General features: G+C 37.8%; 1 protein-coding gene across 2 annotated transcripts in view; it reads left to right on the forward strand.

Annotated features, from left to right (window-relative positions):
- Cep350 (centrosomal protein 350) overlaps window positions 1–24,583 on the forward strand; it is a 128,585-nt gene that overhangs the window by 62,726 nt on the left and 41,276 nt on the right. For both annotated transcript variants that reach the window (XM_040738213.1, XM_040738214.1), the window contains exons 20-27: window positions 1,448–1,584; window positions 5,139–5,261; window positions 7,930–8,099; window positions 11,536–11,732; window positions 12,364–12,548; window positions 13,089–13,176; window positions 17,594–17,740; window positions 20,521–20,678. In XM_040738213.1, coding sequence (XP_040594147.1) covers window positions 1,448–1,584; window positions 5,139–5,261; window positions 7,930–8,099; window positions 11,536–11,732; window positions 12,364–12,548; window positions 13,089–13,176; window positions 17,594–17,740; window positions 20,521–20,678 — 1,205 coding nt within the window. The remainder of the gene's footprint in view (window positions 1–1,447; window positions 1,585–5,138; window positions 5,262–7,929; window positions 8,100–11,535; window positions 11,733–12,363; window positions 12,549–13,088; window positions 13,177–17,593; window positions 17,741–20,520; window positions 20,679–24,583) is intronic.

Consider the following 24,583-nt stretch of genomic DNA (forward strand, 5'->3'; position numbering starts at 1 on the left):
ATTCCAGGACAGCCAGGGCTACACAGAGCAACCCTATCTTGACCCCCCCAAAAAAAAAAACCATTGTGATTGCGTATATGTGCATGCCTGTGTGGGTTCCCTGCAGAGTCAGAAGAGTTTATTGGATCCCCTGGAGCTGGAATTATAAATGGTTATGAGCCACAAAGTAGGTGCTGGGAACTGAGCTTGGGGCCCCTATAAGATCAGTATGCATTCTTAAGTGCTATACTACCTCTCCAGCCCCTCTTAAGGAAATTTTAACTCAGTAGAAAACATTAACAAAAGATTTTTTAATGTTTTTTTATTTAACTTTTTACGCATGTCACTTTCAGTTCCCTCTCCCTCGCCCACCCCTCCTCCCCCACCCCCCAATCCTCTGAACCCCTCACCCCCACTCCATCCTTTTGAAAATATTTTTAAGTCATCAGATGAAGGAATAGCTTAAAGCGGTAATAGTTACAATAAGGGCTTAAGGAGATTGGCAAATGTACTTTATGTTACAAAATATTTAGAAAGGAAACAAGAACTGGATTTATTCTCAAGGGAAGACTTAATTTTTGGTTTACTGTTGCTTATTATATGATTTGAAGGTGTATTCTATATGATCAGTAAATTGTTATAGTGGATAGAACCTTAGAAATTATGGAATTTAGTTGTTTTTTCTCAAGATTTTTGTTTATTTTTAAAAAATAATTATTTATTTTTATTTTATGTGCATTGATGTTTTGCCTGCATGTATGCCTATGAGAATGTCAGATCTGCTGGAACTGGAGTTACAGACAGCTGTGAGCTGCTATGTGGGTGCTGGGAATTGCACTCAGGTCCTCTGGAAGAGCAGCCAGTGCTCTTAAACACTGAGCCCTCTCTCCAGCCCCAAGATTTATTTATTTTTACTTATGTATGTGTGTGAGTGTCTATACATGTTATTTTATCATGTGCATGTCTGGTGCTATGGGGGCCAGTAGAGGGCTTCTGAGCCCCTGAAACTAGAGTTACAGATGGTTAAGAGCCTCCATGTGTGTGCTGGGAACTGACCCAGTTCTCTGTAAGAGCAGCGCTGCCTAACTAACTCCTTCCCAGCCCTTAAGTTTGTTTTCCTAAGATGAACCTGTTGTGACTTAAAGAGGCTCAATGACTTGTCTATGGTAGTTTATCAGAGGTAGAATTTGCTTGATTTCAGTTCAGTGATCTTTTTAAAAATTACATTTATTTATTTGTTTGTTTACTTGGAAAAGGCAGGTGAGTTCAAGTGTCGAGGTCAGAGGACACTTGCTTTTCTCCTGCCACCATGTGAGTCTTGGAGATCAAACTCGGGTCCTTAAACTTGGCAGTCATTGTCTGAAGACACCTTGCTGGCCCCAGTACAGTGATTTTTTTCCAGGGCATCAGTCTCCTCTGATACTGCCTTCTAAAGTCTACTTGTGCTGTTTTGTGTGTTCACATTCAGATGGCAGAACTAACTCGAACACATATCTCAGATGCCATTGGTGCTTCTGGAGTTCCCCTAACAGCACTGTATGACCACCAGCGGCAACATCTTCCAGATTTAATGAAACAACTGAGGACCAAAACTGAAACAGATAGGTAAGTATTCAGCCATTCAAAAATACATGATGAAGTATCTTTTATATCCTATGCACCACTTAGGGTATTGAGAATACAAGTACGTGCATACAGTCCAGTGGGAAAAGAAACATTTGGCAAATATTCAGTTAAGTGATTGAGCACTTTATAAACATAGATAAGTGTTATAAAGGAAATACTCATCTCAGAGGTGCAATTTAAATAGCAGGGAGGCCAGGAGGTCATAGAAGGTGTTAAAGGCTTGGGATATAGTGGATGAGGAGTAAGTGATATAAAGGAGGGAAGTGGGCAGATTAAAAGCATTGAAGGAAAAGGGAATACAACATATTTAAGGGGAAATGAAAACAGAAAAGGCCAGTGTGATGGAAGAAGAGAACAAAGAGGAAAATGGTAGGGGCTTTAAGGTCAGTTGTTGGGATTATGTATGAGTCAAAACCTAGGTCTTCGTGATCTGTATATTTGTAGCTTCAGTATCGTTGGTGTCCTATAGTTTTTACTGTTAGGATGGGGTTGTTAATTTCATTTGTTACATAAAGGAAATGAAGGGAGAGTAGGCAATGAGGATTAAGATAACAGCAGGTAGAATTAACGGTTCAGATTGTTCAGACTTCTTGGGCATCTGTTGTGCCAGAGTTGGTTAATTTGGTAATAAATATGAATGTAATAATATAAAGTAGTAAAGAGCTAATAAGGAAAACAATTATTAAAATGTAGTCATAATACCTCTTCTATAAGGGCTGATGTGGTGTCTTGTAAGCCTAGTTGAAGGGGTAAGCCATATAAGATGTACAGAGGTTAGGCTATAATTTAACTTTGACAGAGTTATGTAATTATAATTTACTAATACCTCATTGAGAAAGACATAGAGGTTATGAGATTGGCTTGAAACCAATTTTAGGAATTTGGACTCCTTGCTTTCTTATTTTACGTTAACATAGATAGGTTCTTTGGATGTGTGGCAGGGTGGAAGACCGACATTAAGTCAGGGTAGGACCTTGAAGATGTTAGAATTTTGGACTTTACCCTCAAAATAATGAAAAGCCATTTAAAAAGTTTTTAAGATGGGATCTTAATTTGCAGCTCTGGCTAGCCTGGAATATACTATGTAGACTGGGCTGACTTCAAACTCAAAGAGACCTGCCTCCGAAGTGCTGGGATTAAATAAAAATTTATGTCATTGTGCCTAGTTATATTGTGTGTGTATGTGGTTTTTCTTTTGAGGATTAAAAAAAACAATTTTTTTATTCAGGGTCTTGCAATGGAAGTCAGCCTGGCCTAGGACTTACTTTGCAACCCATGCTGCCTTGAATTTGTGGCAGTCCTCTGGTTTTTGTCCTTCTGAGACTACAATTGTGAGCTGTTACTCCAAGCTTTGTTGTTTTTTTTTTTTTTAAGCTGTTTTTTGTTGTTTGTTACAGGATTTCTGCCTGGGTCCTATCACCTCTTTATCCCCCCCAAATAACACACAGTTACAATGTTGTCAGCCAATGTGCAGGGAGGGCTTCTGTCTCAAGTATTAACTGTGACTATTATTTCCATAAGGTCTTATCTTACCAAGAATGCCAGACTTGCTACCTCTTCTCCCAGGATCACATGGCGACTCTCTACACCAGACTACATTTTCCAGAATCTTCCTTGACTCCTAGTCCCACCTACTTTTCTTCCCTATTGGCCAACAGTGCTTTATTTATCAACCAATAATACAACATATACATAGAGGGACTTCCCCCATCATCTCCTCTTTTCTGTCTAAATAAAAAGAAAGGTTTTAACTTTAACATAGTAAAATATATAACAAGATAGTTATTAAGCAAGAACTATAAATACAATATTTAGCCCATTAACATTTATTAAGATTTAAAGAAAATATCATCTATCCTATCTTTGTGAGTCTAAAATCTACTATGTAATTTATCTTTTATCATAACTAAGGAAAACTATAATTATAACTCTGTCTTTAACTCTATCAAAGACCACAGAAAGATAAAATATAAACACTAAAATTGACAGAGACATCTTGCTACCTGGACAGTCACCCGAAGTTCCTATGTAACATTAGGGCATCCATCTTCAGCCCATAGGCCACAGTATATCTGACAGACTTCTTAGCAAAGCAGGAGATTTTAAACTGTCCATCTGCATTGGCTTTTTGTCAGTCATTTTGCTGTGTCCCGCAGAATGTCTGGCAGACTCTTCCATGAAGGACAAACCCCTTAGGACTGTCCATCTTGTTTTGTAAGTTTAGCAGTCAGTTTTCCTGTGGGTCCTGCATGTCTAGTTTATACAGCAACAGTCAAACAGTCCAGGCAAGAGCAGTTTCTTGTTCAAATGGCTAACCTTGCCATGTTGAAAGCAAACTCCATAATGATATCTTTGATGCCCATTTTTCTCTCAGACGTAATTGGTGTGTCAGGAGTAGTTGTGTATCGCTATCATGAAAAACCCTTAACCACTTAAATGCCGTTTTCTGAAGCTCTTTGAAAAGTTTCAAGACTATCCATTTCACATACACCTTTGTATAACTAAAAACCTAACTAACCCAACTATAAGTTCTGACTATTATAGGTAACTATCTATAATCTGTATTTAATTATATATTACATTTTTAAATGAGTTATACAAGCACAATACCTAAACAAGAAGAGAAATATACACATCACAGAATTGATCTTAAATTTGTATCTATAAATGAAAATCCATTCCAAGACAAAGTGTTCATTTCTATACCATAATCCCCCTTTACCTTTAAAAAGAAATTGGTTGTGGCCATTAACCATTTATAACCAACCCCATTTAAATGAAAACAAAATTTATAAACAATATTTGGGATTTGGGCATTGTTCATTCCAAACTGCTTCCTGCTGGTTGGGGGCGCTGTCCATACTATGGGGATCATAGCAAAACACAGAAACCTGGCTAAGTCCTTGTTTTTTGTAGTCTGCAAGTCTTCATCCTCTCAGCTATTTTAGATGTTGGAACACCTGGGCCACTGCTTCAGGTGGTCTTGCTTCATTAAACCATAGAAGTCTGGGAGGAATCCACAGCTTTGCATTTTTTTTGTGGAAACACAGCAAAAACTCTTTTTCCAAGTAACCTGTCCTTATATTTAAATTTAGAAGTCAAAGCATTTTTAAAATATATACTTTGTTGTTTTGTTTTTGTTTTTGAGACAGGCTTTCTCTGTGTTGCCCTGGCTGTCCTGGAACTCCCTCTGTAAGAGCCCAGACTGGCCTTGAACTCAAAGATCCTTCTGCCCCTGTCTTTTAAGTGCTGGGACAAAAGGTGTGTGCCACCACCACCCAGCTTGCTTTGTGGGGTTTTTCTTAAATATTTTGGCTGTCTCTAATTCACAGAAACTAGGAGTGAATAGAGAAGGTGTTCTTTATATCTTATGTATTCTTTTCTAGGTGTGAATTCTAAAATACTTTCTAGCACTTATTTTCTAATTTTATGCGTTCAGTATTTTATCTTCTATTACTGTTAAAGAGTATTTAAAATCTTTATTCTACTGGAGACCTAATGTTTAATCAGGTCTTGCTATGTTTTATTTTTAGGATAAGTCCATCTGTTTCACTCTCTCAGAGTAAGGAAGGAGCTCTAGACTCAACGCGTCAGAAGTACTCAACTTTGTATGATAGTTATTCTGAGTCTTCAAGATATAGGAGTCATGATCGAAGGTGAAGAAAGTTTGTATCAGTACCCTTTGGTGAACTCTGATAAATAATGATTTAGACATTGTTTTTTCCTTCTTAATTTTGTGTCTGTAAACTTAGTGATGTTTGGCTATCAAAGTGCCAGCCTCCCTTTTTGATTAGCTAATATATAAAATATTTGTCCATGTAATAATGCTGCTACTATTCCTTGAGAGTATAGTAATATAAACATTGTATAGGTTGTTCCTTCTACATGCAACATAATGATCTTTCAAGTCAGACAATAATATGATTAGATTAAAGAATGGAACTGAAACCTCTGGAGATATGAGTTCAACTAGGGGCCAGAGAGACCACTCAGTGGTTAAAAGGGCTTGCTGCAAAGTCATCATGACTGAAGTTTAGATCTTAGCACTCACATCATACCATATGTTCTCCTTGCTTGAGTGTCTACACACTCACAAAACACTTTTATATACGCTTAGACATACACTTGTTCATACACATAGGTAGTGACACATTATGTATGGATTTGAGCCTTGATTTATCTGGTTCTAAAGCCTAGGTTTATTGTACATTTCTATACTGACATCCTTTTTAATTTTCTTATTTATCTTACCCTTTCCCCACTGTTTCCTGTTTTCTTTGTCCTTAACTTTTTCTCTCTTTCCCTTTTCCTCTCTTCATTTTCCTTTGAGATTGTGGTCTTACTATGTTGCTCTTGAGTAGCTATAATTGGGGTTACAAGCATGTGTTACCATGAACACCTTTATTCCTATCTGTTGATGTTAACATATATACTATGAATAATAATGAGTAGTTTGCCATTTATTCTGGCACAATATTGATGTTTATACTTCTCAGTTATTGGTCAGTCCTCTGAGTAGATTTTACAGGCTCCTCTCTAGCATTTCTAGTGGTACAATAACCACGCCATCGAGTGTAATAAATAAAATAATAAAAAATAAACTAAGAAAAGGAACCAAAAACTTGAAAAATGATGTGTGATAAGCATCACAGATAATGATTACTTATTACATCTGAAACCAAATGCTTCCTTTTTAACCTTTACTGAGAGTTGCCATCCCTGGAACTTCATTTTGACTGTTGGGTTACTACAGTGGATAGTTAGTAGGTTACTTATTCAGCCATATGATAACTAGGGTGATATTTTTAAAGTTTGTACCCAGTTCAGCTATTCACATGCTTGAAAGTTTCCCCATGCCATTAGGTTTCTTGTGACTACTTCACATATTTCTAGGGCTCATCTATGTTATAGTGTATATCACTACTATATTTATATCATCAAATTATGCTCCAGTACACACATATAATAAATAAAATACATTTTATTTGTCAGTTTATAGCCTTATGGATTGTTTCTGATTGGAGGTATCATGAATAATTCTGCTGTGAACATTAATGTTCAAGTTTTTGTATGGATGTATGTTTTCATGTTTCATGTTTCATGAGTGTATAGTTAGGTGGCTGGAGAAATGGTTCAGCTGTTAAAGGCTAGGCTTACAACCAAAAATATAAGAGTATATTTTTAGGAATTACTGGACTATGTGATACATGTTTTTGTTTTGTTTTTGAAAGACTGAAACATTCCAAGTATTGCCAAACTGTTTCCCAAGGCCTCTGTTCTTTCCCACTAGGAGTGTAAATTTTCTCCCCTCCTTGTGAAGACCAGTTACTGTTCTTTGATTGTGCTCAGTCAAGGGGGGCTATATTGCATCTCCAAAATTCACCATAGGTAGTGACGGGGTTTTAAGGGTTTTAAGGAAAGGCAAAAATTAAAAGCTAGTGAAAAAACACAGGAAAACTTAGCTCTGAAGGTAGAAAAGTATTAAGGATAGAATCATATAAGAAAAGAAAGGTTTTATTTAATATAATTTTAGGCTTTCAAACATGTAGCCAGAATAATATAAAGTCCTTAAGTATCTTTCATTCAGAATATCCAAATGATATTTTTACTGTCTGTCTGTCTGTCTGTCTCTGTCTGTCTGTCTGTCTGTCTGTCTGCCTGCCTGCCTGCCTGCCTGCCTGCCTGCCTGCCTGCCTATTATTTGTTTTAAAGCAAGTAGAGCTTTTGAAGAAGGTACAGGGGCTGTAGATGACCGGTACAGTTTGCCTAACACGCACAAGACTGAATTTAGTCCCTAGCACCACATAAAACTAAATGTGGAGGTTTGTGGGGATAGTTCAAGTTCGTGGGATGTAGTCATGTAGACCAGCAGTTCAAGGTTACTGTTGGCTACATAACTAGTTTAAGGCCAGCATGGGCTACATGAGACCTTGTCTAAAAAAGAAAATATCAGTAATGCCTGGTGCTTTTACAGAGGAAAAAGCAATTTATGAATTATTTATCAAGAACAGTTCTAATACTACAGTTAGTGATAAGTCACAGTTTTTGATGAACAAAATGGAAGCAGTGAGTAGAAACCTCCCTTTAACCAGAAACTTGACTGTGAAATGAAATAGGGGAGTGATAACCTGAGAGTAATGGGTGTCTGTTATGTTTCCAAATAAAATCTCTCTTGATCTTTCCAAAGTATATTTTACAGTATATCTGTCTTCAGTTTATGCCTTGACTATAAAGCACAGTCTTTTGGGCAAATAAGTTTGCTTTGAAGTTATGATTCTTAATTTCTTTTTTGTATGTTTGCTTCCATAATATCTATGTAAACAGAAGTAGTAGTGGTAGCAGCCGTCAAGAAAGCCCTTCAGTTCCATCTTGTAAGGAAAATGAGAAGAAATTTCACTGTGAAAAGATGGAGAGTTCAGTTGATGAACAGCTTCAGACTGCTGCAGATGATTCTTTACGCAGTGATAGTATTCCGTCTCTTCCTGATGAGAAAGGTAACTTTTCTTGTACACACCTGCATTTCCTTGTACACATGTACATTTCCTTTTATGTATTTGTAGAAATTGGAGGAATAATGATCCTTGGCACAAAGTGGCAAAAATTCCACTAAACTCACATATTGACTCATTTGCTTTTTTGGTGGTGCTGGGATTTGAACTCAGGGCATTATGCATGCTAGGCAAGCCCTTTATTGAGGAACTATACTCTGCAGTTGTGTAGTTTTATCTGGAAAATAGTAGTTAAAAGTGATAGACTTATATTTAACTTAAGAGGTTTCTACCAAAGTGTTGTTTCTACTGCTTCCAATAAATTGAAGTAGGAACTAACCTTGAAGGCTTAGAAAATTTTTAGCCTATCCATATATTAATTTTAAGGTGTGTGTGTGTGTGTGTGTGTTTTGCCTGAATGTATGTCTGTGTACTACATGTGTACGTGGTGCCAGCAGAGGCCAGAAATGGGCATTTGGTTCCCCTGGAACTGAAATTATAGATGGTGTGAGCCCGTACATGGTGCTGAGAATCAAAACTGGTACTCTAAAAGAGAAGCAAGTGGTCTTGACCAGTGATCCATGCCTCCAGACCTGCCAACCAGTATTCTAAGAGGGGAGGTGCAGTGGGACGAAGAGGAGGAAAGAAAGCATGTTTTGGAGAGAATACCAATAGTACGTCTAGACATACGATTAGCCATAGAGTTGATCAGCCTTTATAACAAACCAAAAATAGTTGTGCTTACTAGCAGAAACAATGCCAGTCTAAACTAAATTAGGCAGGATAAAATAGAGGAAAACAGACTTCTAGAATTCTATGGGATGAGTCATTAGTGTGTGTCAAGCTGTAAACATGCCTGTTCTTCAAAAGGGAGAATAATGACTTTTGGGGAAATTAGCAGATCAGCAAGGCTGCCACTATCAAATAAGGCCAAAGTGTCAAGGCTGTTCTATTTTAGAAGGTAGGGCTACCTGTGCCCCACCTCCATCAATTAGACATTTACAAGTTAAAAAAAAATCAAATGCTAGCATTGTCCAGACTATTTTCACATTTATTTATAGTTGTTACCAAACTGAATGGCTAAAACATTCTGACTTCATAGTTTTGACATCCTTGGATTTATATGAACAATTCACACATACATAGAGCTAGAAGAACTACCAGTGCTTAAGTTCTGTTTTTTCACTTGCAATGTCAGTCAGGTGTATTTTGACCTGTGGGGGAAAGAATGTCCAGAACTACCAGTATCAGGAAAAAGTGACTTTTTTTTTGAGAATGAAATGTTTCCTGGCATGATAGGTGCCTAAGCATGTTCTCTACATGCCATTCGTTTACATGCTAGTTGGCTGTCTTTTGCCAGACTTGTTACATGTTTTTTTGTAGGTGACATCCACGTTCGTGGTTTTTTGTTTGTTCTTGTTGTTTTCAAGACAGGGCTTCTCAGTGCAGCCCTAGCTATCCTGGAGCTCACTCTGTGGACCAGGCTGGTCTTAAACTCACAGATCTTCCTGCCTCTGCCTCCTGAGTGCTGGGATTAAAGGCTCATGTCACCACCACCCAGCTAGGTTTATGTTTTTAAAAAAGGCCAACCATGTAGCTTTCACTTGCCTCTCATGAGGAAGATCTGCTATAAAAGAAGATCTGTGTTTTTGAGAGATCGTGAATCTTCAGTACCCAGTTCCTGTACCATGACAGTGAGGGTCACTGCTGTTCTAGTAGAGGGCTCACTCTTAGTAGCTTTTGTAGCTGCTTGGTTCCTAGGTTTTGCCAGCTGTCAATTTCTGCGCAGTTGGTTGTGAGATCTAGATAAACAAATTTCTTTTTTCCTTTGGTTGGATCTTAGTGAACTATGTGTGGTTCTAGTGTTAGAGACAATGGTGGTATGGTTGTGATAATGAACACAATTTCTCATTCTTAGGAGACCACCTGCCTCCTAACAGAAGAGGATGGCTGGGGGTGTGTGGGGTGGGGAGGCTGCTGCCTAGAAGGTGAACTGTCATCTTGATCCTTTCAGAGAGCAGATGGAGACAGGGGCCCTTCTAGAGTTGAGGTCTGGTGGGATTTGCCATATGAGGTCTGAGCTTGCCTGACACCTGCCATCCACCTCTTTCTATTTTCCTATTCCGATGGGAATGTCTGGTTTGTTTGTTTGTTTTGTTTTTTTCCTTATCCAGCATTTGATTTTTGATTTTGGAAGTCTGTAGCCTTTGTTTTTTTTATTTTTTGGTTTTATAGGTTCACAGCCCAATAGGCTTTTGACTTATACCTGGGATTTCAGTCACATTTAATTTAGATAATATTGAGATAATATTTAGATAAGTCTTTGAACTTGGAGTTGATGCTGGAATAAGTTAAGATTTCAAGGATGTTTGGAGAAGGACATGAATTATGTTATGGACTGGATTTGTCTCCTCTAAAACTCCTATGTTGATACTCTCAATTTTCACATGATTATGTTTGGAAATTGGGCTTGTAATATAGTAATTAAGATTATCATGGCCATAAAGGTGGATTTCTTAATCCAGTAGGACTGGTGCCCTCTTATGAGACGATGACGAGCTTGAGTACACAGTTATAGAACAAAGGCTGTGTGAGTGCACAGCCAGGTGTTTGTTTTGCCAGGTTAACCCTGCTCTCTCTCTCTCTCTCTCTCTCTCTCTCTCTCTCTCTCTCTCTCTCTCTCTCTCTCTCTCTCTCTCTCTCTCTCTCTCTCTCTCTCTCTCTCTCTCCCTCCCTCCCTCCCTCTCTCTCTCTCCCTCCCACACACACATGTATGTACAAATATAAATAAATAGAAACACTTGTACTTCTGTTGTTTGTGTGTTTATGGTTTCAAGACTGATTATTGTGTTGGATAAGGAATAACTGGGCTCATCTCTGGGAGAGGCTAATTCTCCTTCTTCCAGCAATCAATAGTTGCCTGGAGTTCTTTGTCTAGGGGTAGGGCCTATGAAATTTTTTCCATCCCACATTAAATGTTTACTGATATTGCTGTTATTCTGCTCTTGTCATGCAGTCATTTCTAGGAAAGACTGTTCAGTGGCAGACTTCATGGTACTCTGACTTTTACAATCTTTCCATCCCCTCTTCTTCTATGTATCCTGAGTCATTGATGCAGGAGCTGTTATGTAGTGTATCTATTGGGTCTGGGTTTCTCACAATCTTTTAATTGTGGTTTTCTGTGATGACCTCCATTGCTATAAAGGGGTGGTAGCTAGACTTACCTGTGTGTAAGGATAAGATTTAGAATGTGGTAAGGAACTGTGCTGATCTAGGAAAATGGTGGTATTAGATTCTTTTCCAAGGTTCATGACCTAACTAATCCCAGGAAGTTAGCTAGGTTTCCACTTAGCTATTGATTACCACCAGGCTGTGTGGGACCCTGTGTCACACCCTTCCTTCCCCCACAAAAGAGTTATAATAATTCTCTTCATTCTATTAGACTCGACTTCTATTGCAACAGAATACTCCCTGAAATTTGATGAATCTATGACAGAAGATGAAATAGAAGAAAAGTCATTTCGATCTTTGTTGCCTTCTGAGAGTCATCGAAGATTTAACATGGAAAAGAAAAGAGGCCATCATGATGACTCTGATGAAGATGCTTCCCCAGACAAGACAGCACTGTCTTCTGCCAAGGTGTGTTTTTACTTAGGAGGTAAATGGTTGCAGTCAGAGAGAATTCATTTTTTATAAATACTAGTTATATAGTTGACAACCAACAGAAATATTTTCCAAGCAATCAGATTTAAACTTACTAGCTATAATAAAACCTTTAAGCATCTCAGCCAGTATTGCTTACAGCTTTTTCACTTCATCTGAAAGTAGACATTCTTCTTTCCAATGTGTATGCTTTTTAGAAAACAGGAACAAATTTTTACCCTGTTTTGTTTTCCTGGGACAGTGCATAGCTTGCAATATCTGTTCATTAAGTTTTTTTAGGGGAGGGGACTGAATTTCAGTCCCTCTCATATCTTTGTGAGTGACATTTTCTTATGTGGAAGGTAGTTTTATGAAATACTTGTTTGCTTTATTTATTTTCTTTCTATACCTTTCCTTTTTCTTTCTGAGGTGAGATCTCACTGTGTTGCTCAGGCTAGTCTCAAACTGGTGTAATCATGTAATCCTGTCTCAGGCTCTGGAGCTATAGACATGTGACCCCACCCCTATCTTTTGTAATTAACTTTTTATAAATGTATACATTTTTAAAAGAAGTTAAATACCAAAAGATTTAGGAGGTGCTAACTTTGAAATAAATTCTGTACTTTAGGAGCTGAGCATGCCATTCTCAGGAGGCCAGGATAGCTTTTCTAAATTCACTATGGAGATGGTTCGACAGTACATGAAAGAAGAGGAAATGCGTGCAGCTCATCAGTCCTCACTTCTGCGTCTTCGAGAAAAGGCCTTGAAGGAGAAAACGAAGGCTGAATTAGCCTGGCTAGAACATCAAAAAAAGCAAGTTCTTTCAATAAATACTGTTTTTATTATTTAGTTTCTTTTGATAAGAAATGCTTCACGTCTTAAGATAGTTTTGTTTGTTTTTGGTGTTGGAGAATCAAATCCAGGTTTGGTGAATGCTAAACACTTGTGCTAACTGTGAGCTGTGTTCCCAGCCTGTCTCATCTGATGGGATTTTATCAGTACAGTTCTCAAGCTAAATAATTGCAATAATCTTTGATTTGCGTTACTTGCAAAATGATTTTCCTACTGGTGAATATTTTCATTTCTCTTAGATAATTTCATCCAACTCATTATAGGTTGTCACTTATTTTGAGTGCTGTAAGTTGCTCAAAGTATTGCTATCCTTAAAGAATAGAGTCCAGGTCCTGCATATATTATATACTCAGTAAAGCATTTCCTGTAACTTGAATTGTTATTTCTAACAATTGCTTTCCATATAGGAAGATATTAAATTAGTTTACAGGCTTTATAGCAGTTATGGATTCTTGACTTATAAATTTAATATTTGTATCAATGAAAGAATACTCCTTGCAGGCATCTACGAGACAAAGGAGAAGATGATAAGATGCCCCCACTCCGGAAGAAACAGCGTGGCCTGCTTTTAAGACTGCAGCAAGAAAAGGTGTGTGGGAACAGTACCTGTGTGACATAATTTGTCACAAGGGAAGTTTGTATAATGTAATACTTTGCCTAATCACTTTTGTTATTACTACTGTCAGTGAGATTTAGTTGACACTGTTTAATCCTGTAGTGTAATTATTATAGGCACTTATTACTAGTTTCACTATACCTCTCATATTAAAACTGTCTTATGTTAACCTACTGCACAGTAAATCTGCCTTCATATTCTCCAGAGAATAAAGTAGTCCTTTAAAACTTAAAATATGTGCAGAAGAGTGGATGTGGGTTAATTTTTAGACATTGTTTCCTTAAGTAGATTTTCATGTCTTAATTACATATCGACTAGTTTTTTGGTCTTAGAAACTTAGAAGGACCTTATCTTTGAATTCTGCTGAGGCAGAATAGTACAGATTGCCTAGACTAACATGATTTGAGTAATGTAATAGATTATTACTTAAATAGTGTCAAAAATAAGTTTATCCAGGAAGTGTCATCCTTGATTATATTTCTTATTCATAGAAAGTGTGTTAGTTTTTTTTCTGTTGCCATAATTAATACCCACGGTAAAGAAAAGGGTTTATTTTGATAACATTTGAGAGATTTCAGTGCATGGTTGGTTCATCCAGTTGCTTTTGGGCCTGTAGTTAGGCAGTGGATCATGGCAGGACCACAAGGGGCTGAGGGATAGGAAGCTCTTGGGAGCTAGGAAGTAGGACAGAGAGATAAGAAGGGACAGGTGTCACCCCAGTTTAAACGCCTCTCAAGAGTCTACCACCATCTAATCACTTGGCAAACTGGAGGCTAAGCTTCTAGGTTCCTTTTTTTTTTTTTCTTTTGGTTTTTCGAGAGAATGTTTCTCTGTTTGAGACCAGGCTGGTCACGAACTCATAAAGATCTGCCTGCCTCTGCTTCCCAAGTGCTGGAATTAAAGATGTGTGCCACCAATGCCTGGAGGCTAGCTTTCTAGTAGGTGGGCTTTTAGGAGACACTTACCTAGTGATAGCGGAAGATTTGCATCCCTTTCCCCCCTTGATTCTCTAGAAAAGTCATTGAGTGAATGTATGCACTATTTGCTTCAGAAACTGAATGCTGGAGAGATGAGTGCTCTTCCAAAGGACCAGGGTTCAATTCCCAGCACCCACGTGGCAGCTCACAACTGCCTGTAAATACAGTTCCAGCAGATCTGACACCCTCACATAGATATACATACATACAGGCAGAACACCAATGTACGTAAAATAAAAATAAATAAGTGCTGGAGAAACAATATAAAAACAAAAAAAAAGAAGAAATTGAAGCATAAATCAGTGCCCTAGCACAAATTGGGAATATCAGATTACATTGATAGTCATATTCTTTGCTTTCATGTACATACAGTTAAAAAAAGCAAGTTTTGATTAATAAAGCCTTAACTAAGTGATAAAATAATTATCTTAGGATTGTGACCCTTACATGTTGTTTTCAGATTGTGTTTAACAGCCCTGTTTTGGCTGTCAAGACTTCAGTGATTAATAGAAGGAAAAGTATTTGTATAGTTTGCGTTCCTACCAGCAGTATGCAGTGGTTTTTCCTTCTCTGTGTCTTCATCAGCATTTGTACTTTTTCTTTTCTTTTTTTACTTTTTTAAAATTATTTACATTAGAAACAAGCTTGCCTCACATGTCAATCCCAGTTCCCACTCCCTCCCCTCCTCCCCAGCCCTCCACCACCCCACCCAGTCTCTCACCCAATCCTCAATCCCCACTCCACTCTCCAGAGAGGGTAAGGCCCTTCATGGGGGATCTCCAAAGTCTGTCATATCATCTGGGGCAGGGCCTAGGCCCTCCCCCATGTGTTCAGGCTAAGAGAGCATTCCTCATTGTGGATTGGGCTCCCAAAGTCCACTTGGATGCCAGGGACAAATTGTCCTTTGTTTTCTTGATGATAGTCATCCGGATTGAGGTTAAATGGAATCTAAGTGTTTTTTTAATTTGCATCTCCTTATTGTAAACTGGCCACACAACACTTGGAATATCACTTTTACTTAAAAGAATTATTGACAGGCAAACTATCCTTATTCATATCCTCAGCAGATAAGAGCACTGGCTGCTCTCACAGAGAACCTGGGCTCTGTTCCACCACCCACATGGCTGCTCCCAGCCACCAGTAACTCCAGTTCTAGGGGATCCTTGCCAACTTCAGACACCCATACATATAAACTAAAAATAACTCTTAAAAAAAAGAATGGTTGTGACTTCAAAGAAAAAATGGATGCTCTTCATTGTCACTGAAGATCAAGTTTTTAAGAGGATGTTCAAACTTTTATGTGCCATCTACTAAATAAATTTTCTTTTGTGATAAAAACATAAATTAATGTTTTTTATTTTTATTTAATGAAATATGTATAGTTAGAATGTGCATTATGCATTAAAATAAAATGTTCCAGTTGACCAATATGTTACAAAACTATAAATGCCATTGTTGTCATAAACTTTTTTAAGAATTATGTAGTCACTATTCTTATTATACAACATTTTATTATAAGTAAAATTAGAAGAAATACCGAATTTTAACAAATTGTTTAAAATTCATTGTATTTATTATTACTATTGTATATTTGCATGTATGATATATATGCATGTGTGCACAAGCACATGTGTGCCATGGCATGCATGTGTGGAAGTCAGAGGACAACTTTGAAGAGTCAGTGTTGTCTACCCTGATTCAGGGATGCAGGGTAAGCACTTCTACCCATTGAGTCCTCCACAGAAATTTGACAATTATCGATAAGGAGTTTTGTACATATAGATTTTTAAAAAAATTCTATGTAACAAAGTATTTTTTTAAATTTTAGAAACAATCTTATTTTAGTATCATTACCCCCATTCCCTCACCCTCCCATCCCCCCCACCATTCCCCCACCCACTCCCCAAGGATAGTGAAGCCTTCCATGGGGGATCATCAAAGTCTGTCACATCAAGCTGGGCGTTGGTAGGGCACGCCTTTAATCCTTACACTTGGGAGGCAGAGGCAGGTGGATCTCTGTGAGTTCGAGGCCAGCCTAGTCTACAGAGCAAGTTACAGGACAGCCTCCAAAACAATACAGAGAAGCCCTGTCTCGAAAAACCAAAGAAGCAAAACAACAAAAAAACAAAGTGTGTCACATCAGTTGGGAGGAGGGCCTACAACCTCTTTCATATATTGGCGCAATAGTATCCCTCTATAGGGAATGGGCTTCCAAAGTCCATTTGTGCACTAGGGATAAACACTGGCTCCACTGTCAGAGGTCCCATAGACTGTCCAGGCCTCCTAGCTGGCACCCACATTCATAGGGACTTGGTTCGGTCCAATGCTGGTTCCCCAGCTTTACAACTAGGGACTCTGTGCTATCGATAGGTAAGGTCAAAGTAAATATAGATCTTTATCTTGTACTTTGCTGCATTCTTGGATTCCAGAGTACTGAGAATTATGTTAACTTTTCAGGTTCCTAATAAAGCAAACAACAGTTCGCAAACATAATTAAATAATGAAAGTAACAGATTTTTAGTGTCTTTATTGTGCTTATCTCGTTGGTAAAGTGATTTTATTTATGAAAAAGGATGTTTCTGATCTAATAATTATTAGCAATGAAATTTATTATAATTTTCCCCCTACTAAATTGGCTACCAACACTATGTGAAGAGTGATGGATAAGTGTTTCCGATAGGTTGTAAGTGGGGAATACTCATTTTGTTTTGGGGTTTTTGATTTTTTGGTTTTTTGGGGGGGGTTTGTTTTGTTTTTTGAAAGCAGGTAGTTTTTTGTTTGTTTTTGTTTTTGATGCAGTCTTTATAGCCTGTGCTAGCCTGGAGTTTGCTATGTAGATTCCTATTCGCCCTGCCTCAGCCTCGCAGGTGCTGGGATTACAGGTATATACCAGCACACTTAGGGTGACAGCAAGTTTTAAAACTGTATTGAGGGCAATAGACTGATTCATTAGCACTAACTTGCTTTTCCTACTTTTAGGAACTTCTTACAGACAACTAGTTCATAACATGAAACAGTTAAGGTTGAAGCATTATTTTGGGTAGTGAGAAGTGTTCTAAAGAGTCTAAGAATTTAACAGTAGAATGGTAGTTACACTAATTGATTTACTGATGTGCAGCTATAAATTGGATAAATGTAAAGATATAATAACATTGTGGGAAAATGTGAAAGGTGTTTTAGATTTAGGAAGGACTGAAATTTCCAGCATCTTTAACTACAGTTGTTTAAGAGATCATCTTAAATTATTTTAGAATAGGGTTACTTCCCTCCCTCACTAATTTGAATATTTTGGTATTATGTCTAGAAGTATATTATGTCTGTGACCTATGTAATGATTTGATTCTTTTCTGTATACTCCTTTGAACTTGTCTTCTTCAAATCTCAATCCCTTTTCCTAACTCTTTAAATGTTAGGCAGAAATAAAACGTCTGCAAGAAGCCAATAAGGCAGCTCGGAAGGAAAGGCAGCTGATTCTTAAGCAGCAGGAGGAGATAGAAAGGATCCGGCAGACCACCATCAAACTGCAGGAAAAGTTGAAGTCTGCAGGGGAGAATAAATTGGTAATTTAAGTGAAATTTTTATTAACTTGTTTTCTGACTATATTGCTTGCTAATCTTAGCTCACTTTTGATTCTGAAATGATAGGTTTGTTTGTTCAGTATGGTGTCATAATAACTAGGCTGAAGTCCTGTGTGCCTGCTGTTGTATACAGTGGGGGAACACTTTCTTGTGGAATGTGCTCGTTTTGGATGGAACACGTGATTCTTTCGTTAGTTATTTTCCTCTTATGAACTAAAGTGGGACAGAATCTTTGGATTTACTGGTCAATCTGTCATTACTCTTGAGTTAAAAAGACTATTGCTTATTGTATGGTACTGATTTCGTCTGTCCAATTTAACTTCATAATGACAAGGAATTCAAAGAACGGCTTTAGGCAAAAGCAAAATTTGGATTTATCCTAAGATACTGTGAAATATCAGTGTTGTGTTGGAAAACTCTAAGAATTTAAATCCCTAATATTCTTTACTTTGATTTTTTGAAACATTCTCAAGGTAACAGGAAAAATTTAAGCACATATTTTATTATTCTTTTGCTTATCAATAAGTAGCAACAAATTAATGTTGATATATTATTACTATTTAACTTCAAGTCTTTTCAGTTTCTCCATTGTCAAAATGGTATTCTTCATAGCAAATCAACTTAAAGATCACTAGTAGCATTCAGTTTGTGTGTGTGTGAGTGTGTATGTGTGAGTGAGTGTGTGTGTGTGTGTGTGTGTGTGTGTGTGTGTTTTCTCCCCTCCTTCACTCTAAGTAGTTCCTTGGCCATGCTCTATGAGAAGAATACATGCAAGTAATTTTGTAGAACATTCCCTAACTAGGCTTTGTCTGGTGTTCCCCTGATACTACGTTCAGATTGTTTATCTGTGGTAGGAGTATCATGTAAGTGATGCTGCTGTATTTTTGTTGCCATCAATAGGTAGACCTTGATTTTGATTGATCCCATTATTAATAATTGTGCCTCAATTACTTGACTAATATGATGTATACAGGACTTTACTGTCTTAATGTGTTAGTTACTTTTCTATTGCTGTGACAAAAATACTACCACCACAGAAACTTATGAAAGAAAGTATTCAATTGAGTTGTCAGTTTCAAAAAGGTTAAGAGTCCCTCATGGCAGCACATCACGACAGCATAGCAGGTATGTTGGCTGGAACATCTGAGGGCCCACATTTTGATCCATAAGCAGGAGGCAGAGAACACACTGAGAATGTTACAACACTTTTGAAACCTCACAGACCGCCCTCTGTGACACACTTCCTCCAGCAAGGCACACTTCCTAATCCTTCCAAAACAGTTCCACCAACTGGAAACTAAGTATTCAAACATGAGCTTAAGGGAGCACTTCTCATTCAAGCCACCACACCTATTTATTTCCTCTTTCCCTATATCTGCCTTTCCCTTTGGACTGTGCCACCTTCGCCAGGAAATTCTCTGTGGAAAGGCATCCTTACTGCTCACCATGTTTATGCTCATGCTCATGATGGTGCTGACCACCTACTTCCCGTGAGCTTCCTTGTTGCCCGGTTTGTTCTGATCCTCCGAGTAGGCTACACTCCTGTATTGGTGATTTCTGTTTTTTTATCCCACTCAGATTCTAGTCCCCAATTCTTGCCCCTGGTCTCCTTTTACCCGCACATGGGTGGAAACATGCTACTATTTTTAATGACTTTAAGATTCATTTGTTCAGGCTGGGGAAGGAAAAGAGAAGGGATCTGCTTTATATATAATTTCATGAAAATTAAACAGTAAATAAGATCTGTACCCATCTTCTTGTGAAGTAATGGGTGTAAATTATTGTTTGTGGGAAAGGGGTATTAAGCAATTAAAATTTCACTGTGTTGTGTGCGAATTTTTGTTTATTTTGCTTTTTTTTTTTTTTTTTTAAGACAAGGTCTTGTTTTGTAGCCCTGGCTGGCTGGCCTGCAATTTGGTCTGTGGCTCAAGCTAACCATGAAAGGCTGGCAATCCTACCTCAGCATACTGAGTGCTGAAATTATAGGCTTGCAACATTGTACCTGGCTTCACATTTTGCTTTTTGCTCCTCAGAAATACTGTGTTGGTTAATCCAATAATTCCCCCATGCTTTCCGTGTAAAGTTTTAAAAATGTGTGAATATACCGTTTGCCATACAAAAAATTTAAAAGTGTGTTTTCCTAGTATACTTAGAGTTTATATCTTCTGTTCATTCTTTGTGTATATACATGTTTTATTTAGTTGCAGTGTCTATTTTTTTTTAATTTTTATTTTAAAGCAGTGTTAGGGATTAAACCATGGATCTGACACTTGCTAAGCAGGCACTCTCCTACTGCACACCCCACAGCTCCTTGTTTTCTTTAGAGTGTTTCAAGTTTTAAAAACCAAAGAGGACATTTGGGTGCTTCATTATACTGGCAGGAATTTTCTAAGTTTTTTGGATTTCCTTATTTTATAAAAAAGAAAACTATTATATGCTTCTTTTTCTGTCCCTCTTTCCTTGAGGCAGAGTCTACTGTGTAAATCAGGCTGGCCTTGAGTTTACTATGGGTAGCCCAAGCTGGCATCAAATTGCTGATCCTTCTGAATCTGCCTCCTAAGTGCTGGGATTATAGGCATGTACCACCACACCTGGTAATTTTGCTATTCTGTTTTTAATTGTGTGATTTATTTCTGTTTTTTAGGTAACTAATATCTTGGTTTCAGTTATTATTACAAATGTTATTTTAAGTTTAAGTATGAATTGACTGTGTTTAAAAGATCTGTTAAAACCAATGGTAATTTGCTCTGTGTTGTTTGCAGGGCTCTCATAGTGATGATGATACAAAGGACAATAAGACAGCTAGTCCTGGTCCATCTGGTTTAGAGACCCGAAGTCCTTCCCCAATATCTATTTCCAGCAGTGAAACCAGCAGCATCATGCAAAAGCTGAAGAACATGAGAAGCCGCATGGATGAAAAGTAATTCACTTTTGTGTGTCTCCTATTTAATCTAATCTCATTGAAAACATCAGTGGATAATGTTTAATATACTTCATCAGACAAGATTCAGAAAAAAATACTTTAGCAGAATTACTAGATTACCTAACAATCAATTAACTATGCATCTTATTTATAGAGCAATTTTTCTCATTTTAATACAGACAAGTTTTTTTTAAATTTAAAAACAAAGTAGTGAACACATATATATTCATGGTAATATTTTCTCCTTTCTTTTATTAAAAGAAAGGTTAAGTGTACTGACATGGGAAAGAGTGATATATCCTGATCCTTCATTGTTGGCTCAGTGATATCTCTCAAACTATTAAGTACAATTTTAGCTTTGTGAGCAGGTTTGAGTTCTTAGCTGAAACCAGAGAGGCTGAGATTCTTGGGTTATAGAATGACTTGTCTCTGTTTTGAGACAAGTGCTTGAGCCCAGGGTGCCCTCAAACTCACTTGGAATACTCATATCTCAGTCTCCAGAGTGCTAGGATTATAGATGTGAGCCACCATGCTGGGGTTTTGTTATGTTTACATTCTTTTAAAATGTATGTGTGTGTCACTGAACTGTGAGCTCCCTGTTTCAGCTAGATTGATTAGCCAACAAATCCTGGGGATTCAACTATCTCTAACCCCCTCACTCTCCCACTCCCACCCCTACCCCCACCCTCGCACTGGGTTGCAGATACATGCTACTATGTCTGGTTTTTATGTAGCGCTGAGAAGCCAAACCCAGGTCCCTGTGCTTATGCAACAAACACATTACTATGCCATCTCCCCAATCCCTAAAACATTTTAAAACATTTTTTTCTTTCTCTTATTTTATTTTGAGACAGCGTTTTCACTGTAGCCCTGGCTGGCCTGGAGCTTGCTCTGTAGACCAGGCTGGCTTCCAAGTAACAAGAGATTCACCTGCTTCTGCCTCCCAAGTAGTAGGATTAAAGGTATATGCCTTATGCCCAGCCCCTTAAAAGATATTTAAATCTGTGTGTGTGTGTGTGTGTGTGTGTGTGTGTGTGTTGTTTTCATGTTCATGTGAGTACAGGTATACATGTGCCATCATGTATGCGTAGGATTCAAACAACAATCACCTTCCATCTTGTTTAAGATAAGTCTCTTGTTTACCACTGCATATACAAGGGTAGATGACCCAGAAGTTTCCTAGGTTTCTCTTATTACCACCTTACATCTTATTGTGGGTATGCTGAGATTATAGACATGAGATACCAAATCCAAATTTTATATGGATTCTAGGCATTTAAACTAAGGTCCTCATGTTTGTATAGCAAGAGTGTTAGCCACTGAGCAATCCAGCCTGCCCTAGAACATTCTAAAGACTTTAAAAACCCTTTCTTTAGTGTGTTTGTTGCAGGGATGACAGCAATGAGTCATGGCATGTGTATGGCAGTCAGAGGACAATCTGTAGGAGTGGGCTCTCTCCTTCCTACCTATCTGAGATATCAAACTTGGGTCACCAGACTTGGAAGCAAACACCTTTTGCCAGTGAACTACCTTTACCCTATCCCCTCCTCCCCTCTCTCTCAAGCTGAAATGATAATTTTATTAGAATCAAAAACAAAACAAAAACCCTTCCAGGACAAGCAAAATGTAAACCCCAACAGCTGCCTGGAGAATGGAGAAGAGAAGGGGGAAAACACGGGACATGTACTTGAAGCTGGCATGGAGATCAGACTCATGGCTGAGAAGCAACCACATGGCAGTAAGAGGGCGTTAGAGGAAGAGTAAGGAAGCCCCAAATGCTAAGAGAAACCCAAGGTGTCACAGCTACTGAATGGGATAGCAGGTATACCCCACCACACTCAGCTCTCAGAACTCCTCTTTAAAGAAAACTCCTATTTCAGTGTAGTTCAGTTACACATAATCTCTGAGCATATAAAGTATATTTATATGATTGTTACTCTTTCTCTGTAAATTTGATTAAATATGGTTATAAAGTAGCTTCTTGGTCCTGTAAATGTCTACCCCATGTCTATCTTTCTTAAAACATACTAAGTATGGGAAGAAAACAGATTTTTGTTGAGTGCCATTTTAAGTTAATACTTTGAACTACAGAAAGAATTTCACTTGTCATTTTGATGTGTCTGACCTAAATTTATCCTCTACTGAAACAATTCTAGTGGAGCCCTTGCTTCCCATATTACAAGAAAACCAGTTCATGATTTTGGACTATTTACATTGGCTATGAAAATGTTTAAAAAATAGCCAGATGTAGATGGCACATATTTGTAGTCCCAGGATTTGGGAGACTGAAGCAACAAAAAAGTTCTAGGTCAGTCTGGGTGCACAGTAAAAAAATCCTCAAATAAATGAAAGTTTCTTCTTTATGAAGCAAGGTTAGAGCTGGTTAAAAGATTTTAATAAATATTTAAGAGAGTAAAAGAGACAAAAATAAAATAGACTTTCTGGTTTAAGTTGTACGTACCCAAGATAAGGGTGATGGGGGCCTCTTGAAATAATCATATTCACATGTATGTAGATTTAAGAGTCTCAAAACAACTATATAAATGATTTTGGCGGCTTACATTAAATTGCTCAAAAATGGTTTTATATACTTAGTTTTGTTTTGTGAACAGGGTCTTATGTAGCTCTGGCTGTCCTTGAACTTGCTATGTAGACTAGGCTGGCCTCCAACTCACAGTGATCCACCATGCTGGCTTGATATATTTAACTTCTTTTGTTTTGTTTTTTGGTACATGGTTTCTCTGTGTCACTTTGGAGCTTGTCCTGGAGCTAGCTGGTATAGACCAGGCTGGTCTTGAACTCACGAGATCCACCTGCCTCTGAGTGCTGGTATTAAAGGCTTGCACCATCACCATTTTTTAAAGATTTATTTATTATGTATACAGTGTTTTACCTGCATATATGACTACACAGGCCAGAAGAGGGCACCAGATCTCATTACAGATGGTTGTGAGCCACCATGTGGTTGTTGAGAACTGAACTCAGGACCTCTGGAAGAGCAGTCAATGCTCTTAACCTCTGAACCATCTCTCCAGCCCCCTTAACTTTTATTTTACTGATTTTTCTTTGGTAAATTAGATGAGATGGTTATTTATGAATTTATGAGGAGCACTGTGATTTTTGTGTTATTGCTATGCTATCTCTCCTTGTCAACTACTGCAGCAGACTTTTGAGAAATTGGTGAAGCAGCATAGACTTTGAAGCATTCAATGGCATTTTGATCTGTTTTTAGCAATGTAGTTGTGTTGGGAGGAGGAATGTAGTCAGGTAGCAGTGACAAAAAAATGTTTGGATGATAGTAGAGATTTGAGGGTGGGCTAGAGTATTTTTAGCATTAGTGATACATTAAAAATATTACAATCATCCAATAATATTTTGACCTCTGAAAGAAAGTATGGTAAAAACATTTATATTACCAAAGTTTTCAAGTTAGATATTCTAAGTAAGCTCAACTTGAGTTTTAGTCAATTCCTACAACCTTACATGACTACTTGATATCTAAGCACTGTTATTTGTAGTGTGATTGCAAAAACAGTCCTACTATGTGCATAGACACCCAAGAGTAGTCATTCTTTCCAATAAAATTAACATTTGGGGGAAAATTTTTTTATGTGTATGAGCGTTTTGCCTGCATGTGTGTATGTGCACCATATGCTTGCCTGGTGCCCTCTGAGCCCATAAAAGGCACTCAGATAGATGGAATTGGTATTACAGATAGTTCCAAGGTGCTGTTGGAGTTGGAGAATCATACCTAGTCCTCAACAAGAGAGGCAAATGCCTTAACCACTGACACATCTTCCCAGTTCCTTGGGAGGAACTTCTAAATTGTATATTACTGTTTACTGTCTACCTTCTGAGTTGACTTTTATGACATCTTTCTGAAGTGATGATACTGCTTTGGG

This window comes from Mesocricetus auratus, unplaced genomic scaffold (genome assembly GCF_017639785.1).
Source record: "Mesocricetus auratus isolate SY011 unplaced genomic scaffold, BCM_Maur_2.0 Super-Scaffold_100676, whole genome shotgun sequence".
NCBI classification, from domain to species: domain Eukaryota; kingdom Metazoa; phylum Chordata; class Mammalia; order Rodentia; family Cricetidae; genus Mesocricetus; species Mesocricetus auratus.